General features: G+C 32.4%; 2 protein-coding genes across 3 annotated transcripts; one reads left to right on the forward strand and one right to left on the reverse strand.

Moving 5' to 3' along the window:
* The first annotated feature begins 4127 nt into the window (after positions 1–4127).
* Positions 4128–19030, forward strand: LOC105149713 (uncharacterized). Its single transcript, XM_011062304.2, has 10 exons — positions 4128–4317; positions 7433–7689; positions 10067–10167; positions 11980–12215; positions 13022–13292; positions 13648–14055; positions 14363–14515; positions 14740–14995; positions 15597–15730; positions 15968–19030. Exons 2-10 carry the CDS (start codon positions 7437–7439, stop codon positions 16316–16318), a joined length of 2163 nt encoding a protein of 720 aa, XP_011060606.1. The 5' UTR covers positions 4128–4317; positions 7433–7436; the 3' UTR covers positions 16319–19030.
* Positions 5432–20776, reverse strand: LOC105149714 (uncharacterized). Of its 2 annotated transcripts, XM_011062306.2 has the most exons (4): positions 20519–20769; positions 20023–20137; positions 19773–19927; positions 5432–5936 (listed from the first exon to the last, which is right to left on the reverse strand). In XM_011062306.2, exons 1-4 carry the CDS (start codon positions 20537–20539, stop codon positions 5883–5885), a joined length of 345 nt encoding a protein of 114 aa, XP_011060608.1. In that variant the 5' UTR covers positions 20540–20769; the 3' UTR covers positions 5432–5882. The 2 variants fall into 2 exon arrangements, with proteins under 2 accessions (XP_011060608.1, XP_087272725.1); XM_087416599.1 differs by lacking the exon at positions 5432–5936 and having other exon boundaries at positions 19530–19927; positions 20519–20776.
* Between the last annotated feature and the right edge of the window lie 240 nt (positions 20777–21016).

Here is a 21016-nt window from a genome sequence, read left to right on the forward strand (position 1 = left end):
GAAGTCGCAATAATATATTAAGAAAAATTTCTAGCTGAAAATGAATATCTGACCATATTAATCAGAATTGTGGTTATCTCAACTAGAATTATATTAGATTCTCAATCAGAAAATTCTGATTTCTTCATTTTCAATCGGAATTCCAATTAATCTAACCAGATTCTCTATCAGAAAATCATGTCAATCAGAATTCTTTGTGATTATCCCAGATAGATTGGTCTGATATACTAGAGATCCCGGGTTCGATCCCAGGCAGAACCGAAAAATTTTCATACACTCGTAGCTCCTCTCGGAAGGCGATGGCAAACCAATAGTATACTTGCCCAGAAAACCTCCCTATCAAAAGTTGCCGTTCGGAATCAGCGTTTAAACTGTAAATCCCCATATATATGTTGTGTACGAGTGTGCGCGCAAAGGTAGGAGAGACCGGGGCTAATAGACTCATTTCTCAGTTTCGAATTTTTACAGACAAAATTAAGAGACTTATCGAAAAAATGAATTTCTACACCAGTTACTACATACATTTGACTACCTAATAATATTTTAATAATAATAAGGGGAAACTAATAACCAATATGAAAAAAATGCATTTTTCTAATGCATTCCATCTGATTCAACTAGCCCCAGGACCGGGGTAATTCGACTAAGATTATTAAAATAAAGATTATGTATGTTAATGTATTTTAAGCTACATCTTTGGTTACATATTAATAAAACTTTTATAAAAATATTTTAAACACAAACATTCGCTTCGCAAGGCAAACATACTTTTTTTTGCAAAATTTGTTCATTTCGTGCAAAAACATGTCGAATAAGCCTAGTTTTCGAGATTGGACATGAGAGAACTAAACTTATAACATTTACCACTGAGGAAAATCTCTTTAAAGGAATAAAATTTTGAGTAAGTATTATAAGAGTCGTCACTAAATGAGTCATACAGTTCCATGCTGTAGTTACTCTACTATCCCTATCCGTTCATTTTTTAAAAAACAATATACAATAATAGAGACACATAAACAAAAAAAAAATCTGTTGGACTTTATTAAGTAAGAACTACACTTACTATCTAAGTAGAAATCAATCTCAGACAATCATATACGATAGTAAAAGAAAAACTTTAAGAATAAAAATATTTACTTAGGTGTACGATTTTTTAAAATTATGATATAACTTCTATCATAGATGTATTCGCAACAAGATGTTAGCGGCAATCGCTGCTGCTCAGACACGTTTACGCATTTTTCGCGTGTTTTGTTTTTAATGTAGTCTCGATTATTCTACTTATATTCAACTGACCCTGGTCTCCCCTGAGAGAGGCGCTGAGATAGCGTATGGCATTCGAAGAAGAAAATAAATAGACTAGAATTATAAGATTCAATCAGAAAATTCTAATTGATCTATTTTCAACAAGAATTCCAACCAGACTCTCCAAGTAGAACAACAAGTTATTATGATATCAAAATGACTCCAAAATGATCATTAAAAGTCATTTTCGATTCATTTTAATGTCATTTTGATGTGACTTGCTGTTCTTGGGTTTTTTTCCATTATAAGGACATCATTATGATCTTATTTATCACTTAAAGTTTATTTTTAAATATGAAATAACGTCACGATGACATCCTATGATTCATTATGACTTAATTATGACTTAATTATTACTCTGTATTCTACCTGGATTAATCTGAAGCAATAAAAGATTTGCTTTGTTTCACGAAAACTCCAGCTACACTGAGAAAAATAGTCTGGTTGGATTAAACAGTAATTCTAGTGGAAAATGAACGAATAAAAATTTTCTGGTTAAATCTACTAGAATTCTGATTGATATAATTATTCTGGTAAAAATAAGAATCCTAATAGATATATATATATTTTCCCAGGAATATTATATATACCAGAATTTCGGCTATCTTAATTAGAATTCTAATAAATTTAATCAGAAAATTCTGATTCTCCCGTCCATTTTCAACCATGTTTTTCGGTATATTATTAGAAAAGTTAAAAATTTATACTGTCACCTACTTAAAAAGTAGTTTATTTAAAAGAGAGATTGGTAAATAGAAATATTAATCAAATTTGCTAAATATTGGATCATTTAAAAAGTATCCGCGGTTTTTTGTTCAATTTTTGAATGAAATTTTTCTTTATTGAAAATCAATTTTAATCAAGTATATATTGGCCATTATTATCTATAACCTTTTGCTATTTTTCAGGTAATTTCATTCGTGTAGAACTTTTGTGGTTTATCGGCGAAAAACTTTTTCAAGTGATTTTCGGCAGCTCTTTTGTCGGCCAATGTCTTTCCATCAAGAGAGTTCTGCAGAGATCGAAACAAATGGTAGTCAGACGGTGCAAGGTCCGGGCTATACGGTGGATGCATCAAAACTTCCCAACCAAGTTCCGTCAATTTTTGGCGCGTCATCAAAGATGTGTATGGTCTGGCGTTGTCATGATGGCAGACAACACCTTTTCTGTTAATCAATTCTGGTCGTTTTTCCTTAATCGCTTCCTGTAATCTATCCAGTTGTGAACAGTAGAGCTCTGAATTAATCGTTAGGCCATGTGGTAACACCTCATGATGGACGACTCCCTTCCAATCCCACCATACACACAGCATCATCTTATTTGCCATCAATCCAGGCTTTGAAGTCGTTTGTGGTGGTTCGCCGCGCTTATTCCATGATCTTTTACGAACAATATTCTTGTATTTCACCCATTTTTCATCGCCTATGATGATTTGCTTCAGAAATGGGTCGATTTCGTTGCGTTTTAGTAGTGTTTCGCTGATGGAAATTCGATCAATCAAATTTCTTTGCGTTAATTCATGTGGCACCCAAACATCGAGTTTCTTTGCGTAGCCAGCTTTTTTCAAATGATTCCAAACTGTCATATGGTTGATTCTTAGTGCATTGGCTATCTCCTGACAGCTCACATGCCGGTCTTGCTTGACTAGTTGTAAAATTTCATCGACTTTTTCAGTGACTGGCCGACCAGAGCGAGGTCGATCTTTGACATCAAAATTTCCAGAACGAAATCGAACAAACCACTCCTGCGTCCTGCGTTCACTTACATCCGCGTCGTAAACTTCACAAATTTGTCTGCATGTTTGTGCTGCGTTTTTGCCTTTTTTGTAGTAAAAAAGCATCACATAGCGTATTTCTTCAGAAATTTCACTCATTTTCAAACCAATATAACTTTTGACACGATTGATGAATCATCAAACTTTGTTTACAAAAAATGTAACCTAAAATGTCATCTTTCAGACGCGCGTTCGTTTGACACAATCGGATTAGTGTTGCCCGATATATGACCATCAATACTATCTAGTGACAAAAAACCGCGGATACTTTTTAAATGACCCAATAAGTAGCATGGAAGATTACGCAAGGTCTTGCGTCATCTACAATACGCGGAGTAAACTTGGTGTAAGAAGTAAGAGTAACAAATTGACCAATTATAGTCGATTATTCATCTCACATTCGACTGTGACTGATCAATTTTTTACTTCTTAAGCTTACTCCGTATATTGCAGACAATGCATTATTGTGAAAAACAATCTTTGTAAAATGTCTTGTGTTTAATTTTATTTTTTATGCTCTTTATTTAGCAAATTTGATTTGCTAAATGCAAATTTGATTACATAAAGCCGTTTTCATTACATACAAATATTAAAGACAGTAAAATATTTTTTGCACAAAGGCACCGTATACGTCAATGGCAGCCCTGGAAGGCGGGGTTCGCGGCCCCGAAGGATCGGAAAACATTCCTCAGGTCATCCAGTTCGAGAAAATAAGTGATGAAAAGGAGCCATTGAAATTTTCAGTCTGGTATCCGAATTTTCCCGAACAAAAAAATCATCAGAATGACATCAAAACACTCAAAAATGCTGATTAAAAATTACTTTTCGATCAATCACGATTCGTTTAAATATTATTTTGATGTTTATGATGTGACTCGTCGTTCTGTTTGAATTAATTCTCTCATGGATAGGATTGCATCCCATCTGTCTTTTACTTGTTGCTGCTACTACTGATGATGCTGTTGCTGTTGCTGCCGCTGCTGCCACCAACAGCAATGAATTCCATGCGCGATTTTATTGATTTTATCCACCTACATCGGCCTATATAAAAGCAGCCGCCATTGACAGTTCTCCAGGTCGTGAAAGAGCAGGTCGGGATTTGTATGCACACCCGAGTGCATATCGTCGTCGACAACGTTACGACGTAGAAAAGAAGAAAAGAGAGAAAAAGGGAAGAACTGCTCATTAGCCTGTTTATCCTGAAGGGTGTTACGTGGATGAGAGATTAAATTAATCAGGTACATCATGTCTCGCATTTCATTACGTATTATCCACCAATCTGTCAAATTCCGTTAATTAAGTTAAGCTAGTTTTGTTTCCTACGCCGTATTGATTAGAATCCCACAGTTTACATAGTCAATTTAGTTTCTGCTTTGATGCTGCAACTTGTTTCTTATTCAGTTACAACATATGTCAAGTAAAAAAACACAGAAAAGTCAAACTAATATTATAAAGATATTATTATGATCATGTTTGTCATTCACATAAGTTTTTTTTAAGTATTTAATGATGACGTCACGATGACGTCTTGTGATATCATTACAACTTTATGATGACTCCATTCCAAAGAATACATGGAAGTTAACAAAAAAAAAGCAAAATGACTTTATTTTTATTCTTAACGTTAATAAACAATCAAATTTTGTAACAAAAAAAATCATCATTTTGACTTTCATAACACCAAAATAAAATTATTTTGAGTTTCTCTTGACTTGGTGTAATTCTTGGGATCCAAGCAGAACAAGTTATTATGATATCAAAATGATGTCAAAATAACTCCAAAATGATCATTCAAAATCATTTTTTAATCATTTCCGATTCATTTTAATGTCATTTTGATGATTAGTTGTTGTTCTACTTGGATTCTATCTGGAATTTCAAGCAAAATAACATGTACTGTAACAACAAAATGACGTAAAATAAATAATCGAATCAAAAAGTAATTTTTAATAATCATTTTAAAGCTATTTTGATATCATAATAATTTTTTGATCTATTTGGGACGTTTTGCGACAATCCACCAGATTTTTAATTATAATAATAATATAAATTATTGTGTTTTGTAATTGTAAATCTCACCTGCGACACGTAGCCGCATGTAGAATCGTCCTGTCGATCGCAGTCAAGCCGACATGTCGTAATTCATCCCAGAACCGAATTCCGGAACTGGATTCGTTTGCAAGAATTTACAAAGTAAGATATTAACGATCGAGGTCGTTGTTCGCCGATCACAAAACGTACGCTGGCAAACACGTGCGATCGCGATAACCACGCGAAATTCAACCGAGTTTCACGTTACGAGTCGGTACCATCTGGTAACTTGATTCCCCTCCGTAACATTTAAGACGCCAGTTTTCGTTAATGTCAGTTTTTATCAACAAAATAAAAACATCGCTCTTGCAAATTAGAGAAATTTTCAACCGTTACGGATTTATGTTATAATTGTATAATATTTATATTTATTTCTTTACGAAACGTTTCTTTATGTTTATCGATCCTGAAGGAGAAGACGTTTGCTGCGCAATGTAATTTGTATTCAATTTGTGCCTCATTTATCGTCTTATTACAATATTCTTATTTAACTCATTTTATTCTGACTTTTAATTATAAAATATATAAGAGAACTCTTTTATAATTTCCTTTCTTCCTTTTTAATCACTTTTTATAATCTAACTGTTACTTTCTGATTAATTCTTTAGTTCAATTTTAAATTCAATAAGTTTTGATATTAAGTTCGATGAGTTTTTTTATGAATATCGGATTTTCACGAAGGGCTATTCCGATCTCTGGACTTGTCTTGATGTTACATCATAGATTTCCTCGATACGTCTTCATCCGCGCGAAGGACTTCGTTACCCTATTAACAAAATCGATATTAACTCGGTACACAGTATGCAAAATAGACGTCAATATATCTATATATATTTATTACGATATAGAATACAAGTACGCATCTGACGGCATCGAGCGTAAAATCGAATCGAGGAGCTTGTTTTTTTATTCACAGCGAATTTGATTGGACGCATTCAGTGCGCACTGATGTATGTTATACATTAAAGCCATTGTACACAAATTGATGTAAATATATGTGTTCATTATAAACACAGAAATTGGTTAAGCAGTGAAATACTCAATACATTTTATTGTGCTGTTAGGTATAAAAATATGTACTATGATTCAAAATCCATGGTGTTGAAATCACACCCTGCGTTGGTATTTATATTAATATCAACATGGTGGAAATTTTATTTAAAATACTTATGATGATCCACATATATTTTTTTAGGATGTTTAGATAGTATTGAAAAAAAATACTTTATAATTCGAAATATTTGCATTTTATTTTTACATTCAAAATAAATCAGTGTACAACGGCTTTAATATGCACCAGTGCGCACTAGTGCGTCCAATAAAAGACCAACAGGGTGTGGATTCGACACCATGGATTTTGAATCATGGTATTATATGTATAAATTCACATTATGATGGGTCGGATGTGTGTTACGTCAGCGCGATTATATTTTTGAAAAACGTGGCCGGCTTCAATTATGCATTTACATTGCACAATTCATAGTCTCTTCATTCGTCTAAACGCGCGTCGTAGTCACAGGCGCCCAGTGTCTGAAGGGGCGCTTTGTCATTTCCGTTTTGATTGCATCATTCTTTTGTTAGGTCCGCCCGATTCGAGATGGCCGCTGCATTCCCAAGCAGAAGAATAAGTCATTATGATATCAAAATGATGTCAAAATGACTCCAAAATGATTAAAAGTCATTTTTCTATTATTTCTGATTTATTTTAATATCATTTTGACATTATCGTGACTTGTTCTGCTTGATTTTCATCTCCATTACACGAATTATCCAATTTCGAAGATCATCATGATGATCTAATATCAGCCGATTAGGCTGCGGCAATAAAACGAGAAGAAGAAATGCGTCCACTCAAATTCGCCATAAGAGAGATATAGGTGTATATTTGATAATTGAAATTGTTATTGATAAATTGACATGCTTTTCCAATTTTTTAAATCCATATCTTATATTATAATACATTGATTTTTTTAATTTTAAATATTAAATTAATAATAATAATATACTTTCTGTATATATCTCTATTTATAAAATATTTTCTTTTACAAATGACAAATTTGTTTTCTCAAATTCTTTTTTTTTTAATTCATATTCTTTTATACAAAATAATCATTTTAAAATTTTACGTTAATCTATGTGTACTTTTATGTGTTAAATAAAAAAAAGTATCAAATGAGAAAAAACACAAACACACATGTGTCTCCAATTCTTTTCTCAATGTTTCTTTCGCGCATTAAACACAATTACGTTTCTGCTAACTAGCACAATGGCATTGCCACGATGGATCCTGCCGCTGCTGATCCTGGGAACCGGCGCGATCACGCTGGTTCCCGCGGCTCGGCAATTCCATGATGAGCTCCTCAGGAACAATCTGCGGAAGCAGAAAAGATCCCTGGACGAGGCGGATTCGCCAGAGTATTACAACGACCTGCACTCATTTAAGTACCATGACGGCAACAACATTCGGAAGTTCGACCGCTATTACGACGGGGACACTGAGGAAATCGAGTTCCTACCTGGTAAGGTTTCGAACAAATTTCTTTTTTAGACTCCGAGAGGAAACGAGGAAAAATAAACTTTCGATATACGTTTATAAATTTTGTATTATATCTTTGTATCGTATATCATATTGGACTTTTCTGCGTTGTATATCGTATTGAATACAATGTATGTGTTGTATGTGTACAATGTATGTGTTATAAAGTAGCTATGCAATGAAGAATTCGGTTTCGTAAAATCGATTTAAGTAATCGTTATACAGAACAATATTTCGATATTGGTATGTAACTCGGTTGAAGTAATCGTTACATTGGAACAATTGATTTGATATTGTTACTCAACTCACGATATTCTGAAAAATGAATGCTCTAGAATCGCATACATTCGTATCGTATTGAATAAGATGAGTCGCAAAATTAATACGCAATTAACATTCGATTTAAGAAGTTTTATCGTGTTTGAGCAGACAATTGCAGACAATTTGTTATGTTAGAAGAGTTTGAAGATTTTTACATTATAATCATCACACGTATTATTAACGTCCTTTTATAATTACATATAATCTGATTAATTATTAATTTAATAATTATTTCTTTAATAATAAAAGAGTGTTAGCAATATTCATAAGAATTATATGTAATATTAAAATATAATGCTTTCAGCTCAATAAAAAGAATTAAAGAAAAATTGTAAAAAAGGACATTGTTCTCGCTATTTTTTATAATGTAATACAGTAATTAAATTGTGACAAATATTTAAGTACTTATTATAGAAGATAAATACTTATTATAGAAGAGTATATGGAGTTGCTAAATACGTACCAGTTATTTTTAACTGATCCGTATTTGGCAACTCCATATCTCTCTTGTAATAAGTATTATCCTTTTTTTGTGCCTGGTTAGTTTATCTAATACTTAATATTAAATTTGTGCGTGCGCTTACACATTTTTTGATACAAAAGTTAGTTTGAAATATTTGTCACAATTTAATTCTTTAATTCTTTTATTGAGCTGAAAGTATTATATTTTAATATTACATATAATTCTTATGAATGTTGCTAACATTTTTTTATTATTAAAGAAATAATTATTAAATTAATAATTAATCAGATTATATGTAATTATAAAAGGACGTTAATAATACGTGTGATAATTATAATGTAAAAAACTTTAGGCTCTTCTAACATAATAAATTGTCTGCTCCAAACATAAAATTTCTTAAATCGAATATTAATCGCGTATTAATCTTGCGACTCACCTTATTCAATATTCGATACGAATGTATGCGATTTTAGAGCATTCATTTTTCAGAATATCGTAAATTGAGTAACAATATCGAATCAGTTGTTACAATATAATTGATTATTTCAATCAAGTTACGTACCGATATCGAAATACGTTGTTCTGTATGACGATTACTTGAATCGATTTTACGAACCGAATTCGAAACCGAGTTCGAAACCGAGTTCTTCATCGCACAACTCTATTGTAAAGAGGAAACTATAAAAGAGCATTTATGCAAGTCGCAACTGTTTAACTTATGCCATAACCGGTAAGTTTAATACAATGATTTACGTGCTTCCACTTGCCGTAAAAGTTAAATTTGAGTTAACTTTACGCTTATGGCACAAGTTACATGCATCAGGTCATTATGAACAAAAGCATTGAAATCATTGTACAAAACTTAACTGATTATGACATAAGTTAATATTTATGACATACATAAATTAATATTGCATAAATGCTCCTTAACAGTTCTGATAAAAAACAGATGAGCTTCATAAATTAAAAAAATTTATTGGTTACATCAAAATAAATTTTTTCGGAATATAAAGAGATATTCTCATACTAATATTGGCTAATTAAGCACTTATTTTGAGTATTATAATCCACACAGAACAACATATTAAAATGATATCAAAATGACTCTAAAATGATCATTAAAAGTCATTTTTCAATCATTTCCGATTCATTTTAATATCATTTAGACGTCATCGTAACTTGTTCTTCTGCTTGGGAAGTATTTTCACTAAAAATAAGTGATTAATTAGCTAGTATTAGTATTAAATTTTTATAAGAGTTGATCGATCGATTAGTTAAATTAAATTATTTTCTACGCCAATCTGAAAAAAGTGGTTTCGAAGAAAAGTGTTTAAAAATTTTGAAGAATTTTCATGATACTTGTAGCTGAAATACCAACATTGAACATTTAATCTCTCAAAAAGAACAACAAAGTCACGACTTATTGTTCTACTTGGGCTCCTATTCCTAAACTATAAAGTGCCTTCCTCTTCCTCGAAAAGGTCTTGTTAAATTGTTTTCCCAAAGTTAATTTCTTTGATCTGTTACAGTAAGTAGTTTCCCTCTTAATTAGCAATTATTTTTATCATGGTTTCAGACAATGGTCAGTTGGAAACAGTGGGGGAGGGTCTCCAGGGCATGAACAACAAGCTACTCGAAAGAGCACTGCTCGATTATCTAGAGACTCTACCTGAGCAGGTGAACTAATCAATTCGTTAATGCTGAGTGTCACCTTCGGATAAATTATGTAATTTAGTTAATGGAATAAAAAAGCGAGAGAAAGAGAGAGAGAGAGAGAGAGAGAGAGAGAGAGAGAGAGAGAGAATAAAAGTGCGAGCTGTAAATTGAGATTTATCGATAATCCAATCTCAATGAAAAAGATAAACAATAATAGAGATAATCATTCCGTTTTTTAATCAAAACAGATTAATTTCTAAGATTAAATATAAATTTGATATTAATTTTAACTCGACCTGCAGAAAATATTTTGCTTGCTTGCAGAAAATGCGACAAAACAAAGATTAGCAGTATATGTAATAAGTTTTTTTTATCTAAATACTTATAGTTTTTATTATAAATTTGTATATAATTAGTAAATAAATAATAAATATATATGATGAAGTTATATAATTTATAGATATTTATAGATATTTATAGATATTTATAGATATTTATAGATATGTATAGATATTTAGACACTAAATTACATAATTATATATGTATAGAGGAAAGGCCCCTATTATGAGATTCCGAGTTCATTTTGGATAAATGCTAGAAATCTGTGGGCAGAATTAAAAAAAATAATAGGTCATTTGGAAGGAAATTTAATAAGCTATAAGATAATGTTATATAAAATTTTTAATTCAAATTTCATTTTTTTTTCTTAATTAAAGAATTGTAAAAAGTGAGCAAATCGCAAATTAAAAAATTATGCTCCTAATGAGATACCCCGAGAAATCGATAGTAAAATGCAAAGTATATCGGTATTGCAATTAAAAAACTTTATTAAATGTTTCTAAAATACAAACACAGCCAGCGTGCGCAAAAAATGAACATGCGATAGATTATACCCAGAACTCATCTTCAGGTAGTTCGCAGAATCAAGTATCGCAGAAATAGGCACTCGATGTTCATTCCGATTCTTCTTTTTATTATTGTAATAACATTTATACTTTAGCAACGATTTTCACTATGACATAGGAGCATGGATTATTTCATATTAGAAATATCCTGGGTATCTCATATCATATATGACTTCCACACCTTACGGTTTTACGATCATCAAATGTAACTTCTGCAATTAAACAATTCAACATATCCCATATTTTTCTATTAATATGACCTTACTCTATCACTACATGAAGAATTTATTGTCAAATATTTATTTATTAAACAATAAACAAGCTTTAAAAGCTCATCTTAATGAAACTTGAAGACATCCAAATTCTAAAATCTTTTTTTACAATGACTATAGGCATGGTTTAATAATGAACTTTCTATTAAACAGTTTTCAATTCAAAAGCAATAAATTCATGGTGGAACCAATATATAGCGTTTATTAGTTTAGCAGAAACGCCGTTATCTCATATTAGGCGCCTGTCTCATAATAGGGAGCTTTCCTCTATGTTTATATTAGGTGTTGGAATTAATTCGTAGCGTTTTACAAGTGATGGGAAGTACTTTCATTAATGTATTTTTTAATGCTCATGTGAAATAAATAACATTCTTTCATTAAAAAACGCTACGAATTAATTCCAACACCTAATATTAAATAACATAAACGTAATAATTTCGTATTGAAATCATAATAAAATCTATGAAAAAAAATCAAAATTGATTGAAGTCTCTTCCACTAAAAAAAGAGAGGAAGCTTCATTTTGCTGATTGTAACATTCATTCCTTCTACATAAAAATCGAAAGCAAAAACTTTTTAAACAATCAAAATTGAACGAGGTGCCATAGAGATCTCCAATAAATAGTATCGAGCATTGCGATGATAATTGCTTACAGGAAGAACCGGTGGCCTCGATTTTCCGCGAGCGCGAGCGAAGCGGTAGCCGTAAACGGGGTGGCGCCGGCGAACGGATGAACCTGGACGACAAGGATCCGACAAAGCTATTCGTGGAGGAACTGCAGGACGGTTCTCCGTACGGTGCGCTCGTGGAAGTGGATGACGACGATTATCTAACCGCTTTACAATCGCTTTATGACAGATACAGAGCTGGTAGAGGGAACAAAGTATACGAGTAAGTATACGAGTTTGATCCTTTAATTCCTTTGACCTTTGCCATTAAAGATCACAACCATAATGTAAAGAGCGAGCTTGAGAATTCTATCGATTTATGCATATATTAATGATATAAATTGTAGATAAGTTGATTTAAGCTCGATGGTGCGTTGGAATATTCATTTAATACCGATCTTCAAATTTACTATACGCGATCATATCTCTTGGGTCAATTTAATTAAATAGCTCTAAAATATAAAAAAATAAAATTTTTTCATAAAAAAGATTTTACGATAACAAACAAAGTCGTCAAATATCAGAGAAAAAAAATATTAGAAGAAAATAACACATTTTGAGTCAAATAGAAAAGAAAGACTAGGATTAATAACAGATACCCAACAACACAAAATCCAAAATCGGGACTAAAAATCATGTCACGATTTCATGTTGTATGAGTAATTTAAAGGAAGATTCCCAGTAAGCAAGAAACATATTGGAACATTCCAGCAACTGTTGCTTATTTATATCACTGAAATATTTTTTTCTCTAATAAAATATAATGAATTTTTGTATAATATAATATTTTTCGTATAATATATTAGGTGTTGGAATTAATTCGTAGCGTTTTACAAGTGATGGGAAGTACTTTCATTAATGTATTTTTTAATGCTCATGTGAAATAAATAACATTCTTTCATTAAAAAACGCTACGAATTAATTCTAACACCTAATACAATAATATCATTTTTGTCCTGAAAATGGACATGCGGATGATTATTAATGGGGTGAAAAAAGGGACTTAAGAACATAACGTTTTCTTGATAGAACGACAGGACCAATGTCTTGGGGCGAGCTGCTTAGCAAAGGCCCGTTGCTGAGAAGCCAGACGAAGGACGGCAACGACGACGAATTTGTGGATCGCGATCAGGATCAGGACATACTGTACTTGCCGGCGGAACGTAGAAACGTAAATGGTCCTCCATTTCCCCGTTTCGGTCATGAATTCGGCAGTTATCGCAAACTGACCAAACGCTATCCGGTCGCTAAGAGAAGCCCCAAGCCGACTCAAACCAGATTAAAATCCACGGATCCCAAGGTAACGCAAACAATACCGCGCCGCTGTTTGAAAATAATGGGATAATTGCTCAGTCATCTGCTATCAATCAAATTTCGTATTGATTTCGCGGAAGCTTTTTACGAAATTACAAAGAATCGAACGATGTCGACGTGGACATACACATGGAAAGAACGATTTTGCAGAAGTATCTAAAAATTCAGCCAGATACAAATCACAATAAATAATTTTGTTGAACCGTCAAAATAATTAAAAATTTAGCTAGGTACAGATCTAGATACAAAATATTTATGTAAAATGCTCAAGTATAATGAACAATGCTGCAAAAAGTTTTCATATTCAAACAACCAGCTTGATCCTCCATTCTTGTTTCAAGGTTGCTCAAGACCTGGGAGCTCTATTCGGCACGCAATTCACGGACTCGCACAATCACACTCATAAATCCGATCACGATCACGACCACGATCACGAACGCAAGCAGGAATTTAACCAGAGTCACGATCACGAATATAAGCACGAACCCAATCAGAATCACGATCACGAACACGAACACGGTAGCCACGAAGGCAAGTCAGAAGCGCCGTTGAAAATGATGCCGGCTCCGAAGGGTCAAAAGGAAAACGTTACGAAGACGGCCAAATCGAAATTCGTTCAGGTGAGGAAGAAGAGTGTCGACTGGTCGCAATATTTCGGCATCGATCGAAGAAAGAAGAAGGCCACCTTCACGGCCGGACAGGGCACGCAGAATCAGGACGACGAGTGGATGCTGCAACGCTACTATGAGGTAGATCACAATTGTTAAAATTTTCTTGTTGGATATATTACAGTGGCGGCGATAAAAGGAAATAGATATTTATCATTCATCTGCTATTTATATTAATAAATAATATAACTTTAACTAATAATATAACTTTGACTATAAGTATAAAGCATCAATTTATTGTATTTTCTCGGAAAAGACGATAATAAAATTCTAAAGAAAACTAGCAAAATGTTAAAACTGTTATAAAAACAAACAGTAATTTTTAATAAATCTATTTTTTTGTTAAAACATTTATGTTGATTTTTGAAAATGTTTTATACTTTAACAGAATATGGCTGAAAATTTGAAGTCAAAGGACGACGAGAATGAGCGGAAGGATAAACTTGAGCAGATGGACTCTAAATTGAAATATATTAAGGATCTAATTATTGAAGAAGCTATGAGGTACGCCGCTTCGGAAGATGAAGCAGATTTGCAAAAGGTAATTTTTCTACTGGCACTTCTGCATATAAACTTCATTCATTTATAACTAAAATTATTTCAAAATACTATACAACTAAAATTTTCGGAAAATATAATTTTCTTAAACTATCCAATTTTTAATTTCTATTTCGTTGATTAAAAAATATTTAAAAAAATTAAACGTGGTTAGAAATTCATTATTGAAGAGATAAAAATGTAATTTGTAAAAATGTTATGTGACAGGTGAAGGATAAGTTAATGTCGCGAATGGCAGCGGCTTATTCGTTGCAAAAGATGCGAAAAGCACTGAGCGAGCTTCGAAATAATGTCGCAGTTCAAAAGGAGGCACAGAGGATGCAGAAAGAGGCGCACAGTAATTTTACGTCTAATTTTCGGGAAAATAGCAACAGCAACACTAATCCAAATACTAACAGCGGCACCGACAGTAAAACCAATGAGAAACGAAACAATATCAACAACAATTTAGAGGAAAGCGAGTGTGAGTATATTCAGAAGAGATTTAGGAATCATGAAAAAAATTACAAAAATTATGCAGACTACCTAGATTCTCCAGAATTTGTGAATCAGCATTTATTGAATTTCTTAATAAAAATGTATATATTTTTTATTAATTAGGTTTCTAAATCAGAGTTTTCCTAATTTAGCTTTATAATTAATTCGAATGCATAATTTCTTCCATATAATTTTTAGGTTTTCTATAATCTTAATTTTATTTGGAGATTTTATTGAAGATTATTGATTTCAAATTAAAGAGAGATTCTATAGCTTTGTTTAATAAACAAAATAAAATAAAATCCATTTGAAGTTAAATCAAAAGTAACATTTTATTATTCTTAGAATTAATTTTCATTTAACTTTTAAATAAAATCTTGTCGGTTTCTTATTTTTGTTCAGGAAAAGATTGGTCTCAAAGAATTTATAAACCAGAAATAGCTCAATAAATCTGTGATAATCTATACAAATCTAATAAATCAAATTAAATATACACACACACACACACACACACACACACACACACACACACACACACACACATACATATAAAATGCAGATATAATATAATTGTTTGAATTATACAGTCATCGAGGAACCTAGAAGTTGCCCGGAATTAGAAGCTATCGAGTGGCGATGCCGAACCGTAGATAATTTGGCCGGCGACACGTCTCGGATGCTCTACGTGCCCTGTGTGAAACTGCAGATCTGCAAAGCTTGCGTAAGTTACACAGACCCTTATTTTTATATTACAGATATTTTTGATAATTTACAACTTAAAGAACGTTATAGAAAAATTCTGAAAAATTTTAAAATGTAGAAATTCTGAAAAATTATATACAAAACACTAAGAAAAATTTTCACCAGAGAACTCTTAAGATAGGTCCAAGATTTAAAGAACACTTCGCTCTAATTCCCTATTCTACGAAAAGGCTACAGCAAACTAATTTTTACCCAGACGCAGGACGAGGAGGGGCTATTACCCTGTCTCGCCAATTTCGCCCTGGAGGCCGGCAAGGTGTGCGACGCGTTGGAGTCCAGAGACGAGCAGCCGCGGATGACGGCGATGCACGAAGGCGAGAGGCAATCGTGCGCAAACACTGCGTTGCTGTTGTCACAGCTACATCCGCCCGGAGCGGCGACTACGCAGTGTCGCGAGCGGAATGTCCGTGACTCGTGTTTGCGGCGATATCACGCACGATACGAACACCGATACTTCCGCACGTCGCCGGCGTACGAGGGCACCGGGCATCGCTCCCATCATGAAGGCGCTCTCGACGCGTTGCAGCAAACCATGTACGAACGCTAAGGATCAGTCGAGCGAGAGGAAGCCACCCCGGTTCGGCCGCGCGATACGGTGAACCGCCAGTTGTCCGGATTAACCGGGTATCACCTAAGTACTGAGTCCCTCTGATGATCCGATTGAATGTGAACAGATTTTTAATTTATGTCGAAGCTCTGTTGTTGTTGCTTACATTTGTTATTTTGTTCAATCACTTTTGGCCTACGTTTCTTTTCTACTTAGAAGCTTTGTCCGGATAATCGGCGGTTTACTATTATTAACCTTACCCTTTGAGGACCGGAGCTTTCTGATAAAATAACTTATGGAAAATTTTGTTTTCTAAGTGTTTTTGGAGTCACTGAATTCGATTCTGACTTCAGAATTATAAAATTCAAATTCCAAAAAATAGTCCGATTATCGTGAAATTCGGTTTTAGAAGAATTAAGTACCTTTGAGTTTGAATATAGCCTGAAAATATCGAAAAAAAATAATAGTCTCCGTAAATGAAGATCTAATATCATAAGGTTCTCATAATCAAAATTTGAAAGTCAGTTTAGAAATCAGTATTGTTTGTGTAGCACTGATAAGCTTGAAATAAAGCAAAATTGAAAACTTGATCTTATACTTCACACTTAAAAACTCCTTAAGAGTTTTATGACGATCAAATTATTTTTTTAAGTTCCGCTATATTAAATCCACCATTTTTTTGGAATTTTTTATTTTTGACGTCAGATTCGAATAAAACAAATTATTTCATAACTTCATAAGTTAAGCTTCATAAAGATCGAGAGCAAGCAGTTTATAAAATAAAAAGAGGTGACTTCAAATGGGATCGCCGGTCCACAAAGAGTTAAAGAATCTTCCGTCGTAATGAAGCATGAATCAAGATTAATCCTCACAAAGTATCATACAATCCATACAGCATAGATTTCCAAGGAATGTACAGGATCATAAAATTATCTGATATCCAAAAAGAATGACACTGGATGTCCTATAACTGGTATCGAATATCTGTATAATACAATTCCCAAAAATTCTAAAAAGAAAGGAAAGCAAGGAAAAAAATGATTAAACTTCTTGCATCTTTCTCTTTTTTCTTTTCACATTGGGAAGACATTTGGAAAGAAAATTAATATTTTTCTTTTGCTTTCCTCTTTCTTTAGAATTTGCATCAAATATCCGGAAAAATATCCGGTTATCTGGCCGGGTAAATACAGATATCCGATGTCACGTTCTTTTCGGATGCCTCATATCCGGTAATTTTATGGTGCATCCCTTGTTTTATTCATGAAGATTCGTATGGTACGTTGAGGATTAAGCGATGTACGAAGAGTCATTCTCGAATCGAATTAAAATGGATCAGAATGATCGACAGAGACGTATTAATTTTCTCAGAATGGAAAAAGTAGTACGCAGAAAAAACAATAATTTTGCAAATGTACTAGGAAAAAAGACAGTAGTAACTATAAAGATGACAGATATAAGTTTTATGTGTAGAATTAATGTACATGATAATTAAACTATTTTATAATTATTGCAGCTATTAATAGTTTATTTAATTATGTACATGTCAGTATATTCAACTATATACACTGATTCTATTTATTTAACTTATTTGTGCAATTGTCACAGTTGCTATTATGTTTCTTTTCTGAATGGAGTTTCCGTTTCTTTTCGATTCGAGATTTCAAAAATACGGTGGTATGTGAAACAGCATTTTTTGCATATGATGCGTATAAATTCCTCGTCAGAGCGAGATTTCAAAATCCTGAATTAAAAAAAAAAATTATAAAAAATTATAAGAAAAAGAAGATGATGTGTAATTAGCAAATTGATGCATTTTATTTGTTAAAAAAAACAAGCTTATGAAGGATTAAAAGGAGAGAATAGATATGTCTATAATTAAGGGAATAAGATGTTTTATCTATTTGCGAGGTGTGCTATCCCAAGCTGAACAATAAGTCATCATGACATCAAAATGATGTCAAAACGATCATTAAAAAAAATCATTTTTCAATCATTTACGATTTATTTTAATATTATTTTAACATTATCGTGACTTATCGTTGTGCTTGGGATTCGTCTGGACGACTTTCTGAAAATACGTCCACTTTTTCTCTCCTACATTGAACTGAACAACGATTAACGAGTTATAAAGACAATAATAATGACATCCCTGACAGAGATTTTATTCGCACGACGACTGATCGTAACGAAAATCGAACTTCGCGAACGTTCGCCACAGAAAAGAATCGCAAAATTTCATCGAACGAGAGTTTGGACGAACGCCTCGCAAATGAAAGTTGAAAGGACAGGATCCGATGACCGTAAAAAAAATATATGTGTAAACTATTGTGTTAAGTATCCCAAAAAGAAAAAAAAGATATTGTAACAAGAGCGTATGTCTCCCTTTAGCGTATTAATTCTCCGTGTTCGCGCCAATCAGAATTACATTAGCGCGATTATTCGCGTTTAATTTCTCGCAGACAGTAGTTACACGCGGAATCGCCAACGCGTTTTTCAACGCCGGGAGACGTGACGAAAGAAAGAAGAATATAAAGATAGAGAAAAAAGAAAGGATACTTGACGCGGCTTCCAAAGAGTCTATCTTCATAAATCTATATCTATTATTACTGTCTACTATATCAAATATTTACGTTACACGGCGTTATACGCATATCGATGTGTCAGTCGATGTGTCAGTATATTCGAAATATAATAAATACATTTCAACATAAATGCGTTTTGCAGCTCAATGCCTCAACATGAATCTTGTATACACTCATAATTTTGCAATATACAGTTTTGGCTAAAAATATTAGAGATATCTTATTGATATAAAATTTTAACTTAAAAATTGATTTATTTATATTTGCTATACATTGTCCTTCGTTTCAAAAATTCTTTATAAATTTACGTATAATGTTGGTAATCAATAGATAACAATAAAGGTAAAAGAAATATAGATGAATGTAAAAAATATAAATTCTAATTTTGGCCAAAACTGCACATACACACACAGTTGGAAAATTTGTGTTAAATATAACATCTCAATCATCAGTCCATTCAAATTTTTGTGTTAATTTAATTTGAGATGAGTATTAGGAGATGAGTATTAGAACATAAATATTATGCAAAAAATTAACAGAAAAAATACAACACTGGCACAATTTGTCATTAAATTGTGATAGCATATTTCTTCAGTAAAATAAATTGAGAATTATATATTTATAATATATTAAATTAAATGATCACATTTTATTCATTTTACTTAGAATTTAAATTTTAAAATACATTACTTTTATGTTATTTGTTTACTTACTCTCTTATAAATTACATTATTTTATAAAAGAAATACTGAATATCAATTTAATACAAAATTCCTATTATATTAAATTATTATCACTCGACATGTTAAAAATTCAATAAAAATTTTAACAAGAACCGATTTAATACAAAAACAATATTCTTTGCCGCATACCTGGTTATCGCGCGATTCGATACCATCGCCGTCATTCGGCGGATCGACGGAATCCGCATCGACGGATGCAGAAATGTCCTGCAGCTCTTCTAGTATCTGTAACAATTGCGGCTTGTAGAGCTTCAGATACTCCAACTGTAGCTTTGCGCAATCAACTGCAATAAGTAGTCGTATTGTTTATTTTGAACATCGATATTCTTAATTATACTTTTCCGAACAGAATTTTTGGAGATTTTTGAAGAGCACTCACTCGCTAACTTCGACGCCTGTTCGTATCTGATTTTTAACTCCATCTGCGCTTCGTTGAGTTGGCGGATCATTTCCTCGTAAGACATCGGCATAACAGTCGATGGAGTCGACTGACCCTAATTAATAATATATTAAATTAACTTTAACTAATTTTATTTATTCATATTAAAATTTAAGTCACAAAATACATTATTTTTATATCATAATATTATTTATTTACTTACTCATAAATTGTTATTTCAATATTTAAAAAAAAAATTGAATATCAATTTAACACAAAATAATTAAATAAGACATTAACATTATATTAAATTATCATCATTCGGATATTAAAAATGCAGCACAAAAATTGTAACAAAGATCGGTTTACAAATATAGGTTGTGGCGTCGCGTACTCCAACATGCTCCAATATGCTTCATAGCTCTTATGCACTCAAATGAGCTCATTAGAGTGAATAAGAATTATAGCAAGGAGCATATTATATTTTAGTGTATACCTGATCCTGATTAAGATCCATAATTAATTTGCTTTCCTGATGCAGCTAATGCGAAGAGAAATCTCTTATCACGGAAAGAGCAACGGTTTTCGGCGTTTTCGCGAAGAATAGTTTACTTGCCACCGACAGTGTCGCCAACATAACGGCTGCGTTCAGCGGACTCAATAGTTGAGTGAGCGCTCGCTGCTATTGATGTATTCTTCCAGATCTAAAATGCTGATTGGATGATCTAAAAGAACTAATAACGATGACGCGTTTAAATTACTGGTCTAAAAAAAAAACGCGTTAAATTTTGACTGGTTATTTTAGATTTTCTTTTTGACGCTTTAACTCTTTTTAACTCTTACATTTTAAACTATTATAATAATTTTCTGTTCTTATATTTATTATATCTATGACTTGACATTATATATGTTAAATACGTTATATATGTTAAAATCATGTTAACATTAATATGAATGTACTGTCTTTATATTTTATATTTATTATGATTTATTG

The sequence above is a fragment of the Acromyrmex echinatior genome, unplaced genomic scaffold, assembly GCF_024713525.1.
Source record: "Acromyrmex echinatior isolate Ae372 unplaced genomic scaffold, ASM2471352v2 Scaffold42, whole genome shotgun sequence".
In the NCBI taxonomy this organism is placed as follows: domain Eukaryota; kingdom Metazoa; phylum Arthropoda; class Insecta; order Hymenoptera; family Formicidae; genus Acromyrmex; species Acromyrmex echinatior.

Coding starts and splice junctions, on each gene's coding strand:
- LOC105149713 (XM_011062304.2), top strand. CDS start 7,437: ATGGCATTGCCACGATGGATCCTGCCGCTGCTGATCCTGGGAACCGGC. Junction 7,690..10,066: donor GGAAATCGAGTTCCTACCTG/GTAAGGTTTCGA, acceptor TCATGGTTTCAG/ACAATGGTCAGTTGGAAACA. Junction 13,293..13,647: donor TAAAATCCACGGATCCCAAG/GTAACGCAAACA, acceptor TCTTGTTTCAAG/GTTGCTCAAGACCTGGGAGC.
- LOC105149714 (XM_087416599.1), bottom strand. CDS start 20,539: ATGGATCTTAATCAGGATCAG. Junction 20,138..20,518: donor TGGATCTTAATCAGGATCAG/GTATACACTAAA, acceptor ATTATTAATTAG/GGTCAGTCGACTCCATCGAC. Junction 19,928..20,022: donor ACAGGCGTCGAAGTTAGCGA/GTGAGTGCTCTT, acceptor TACTTATTGCAG/TTGATTGCGCAAAGCTACAG.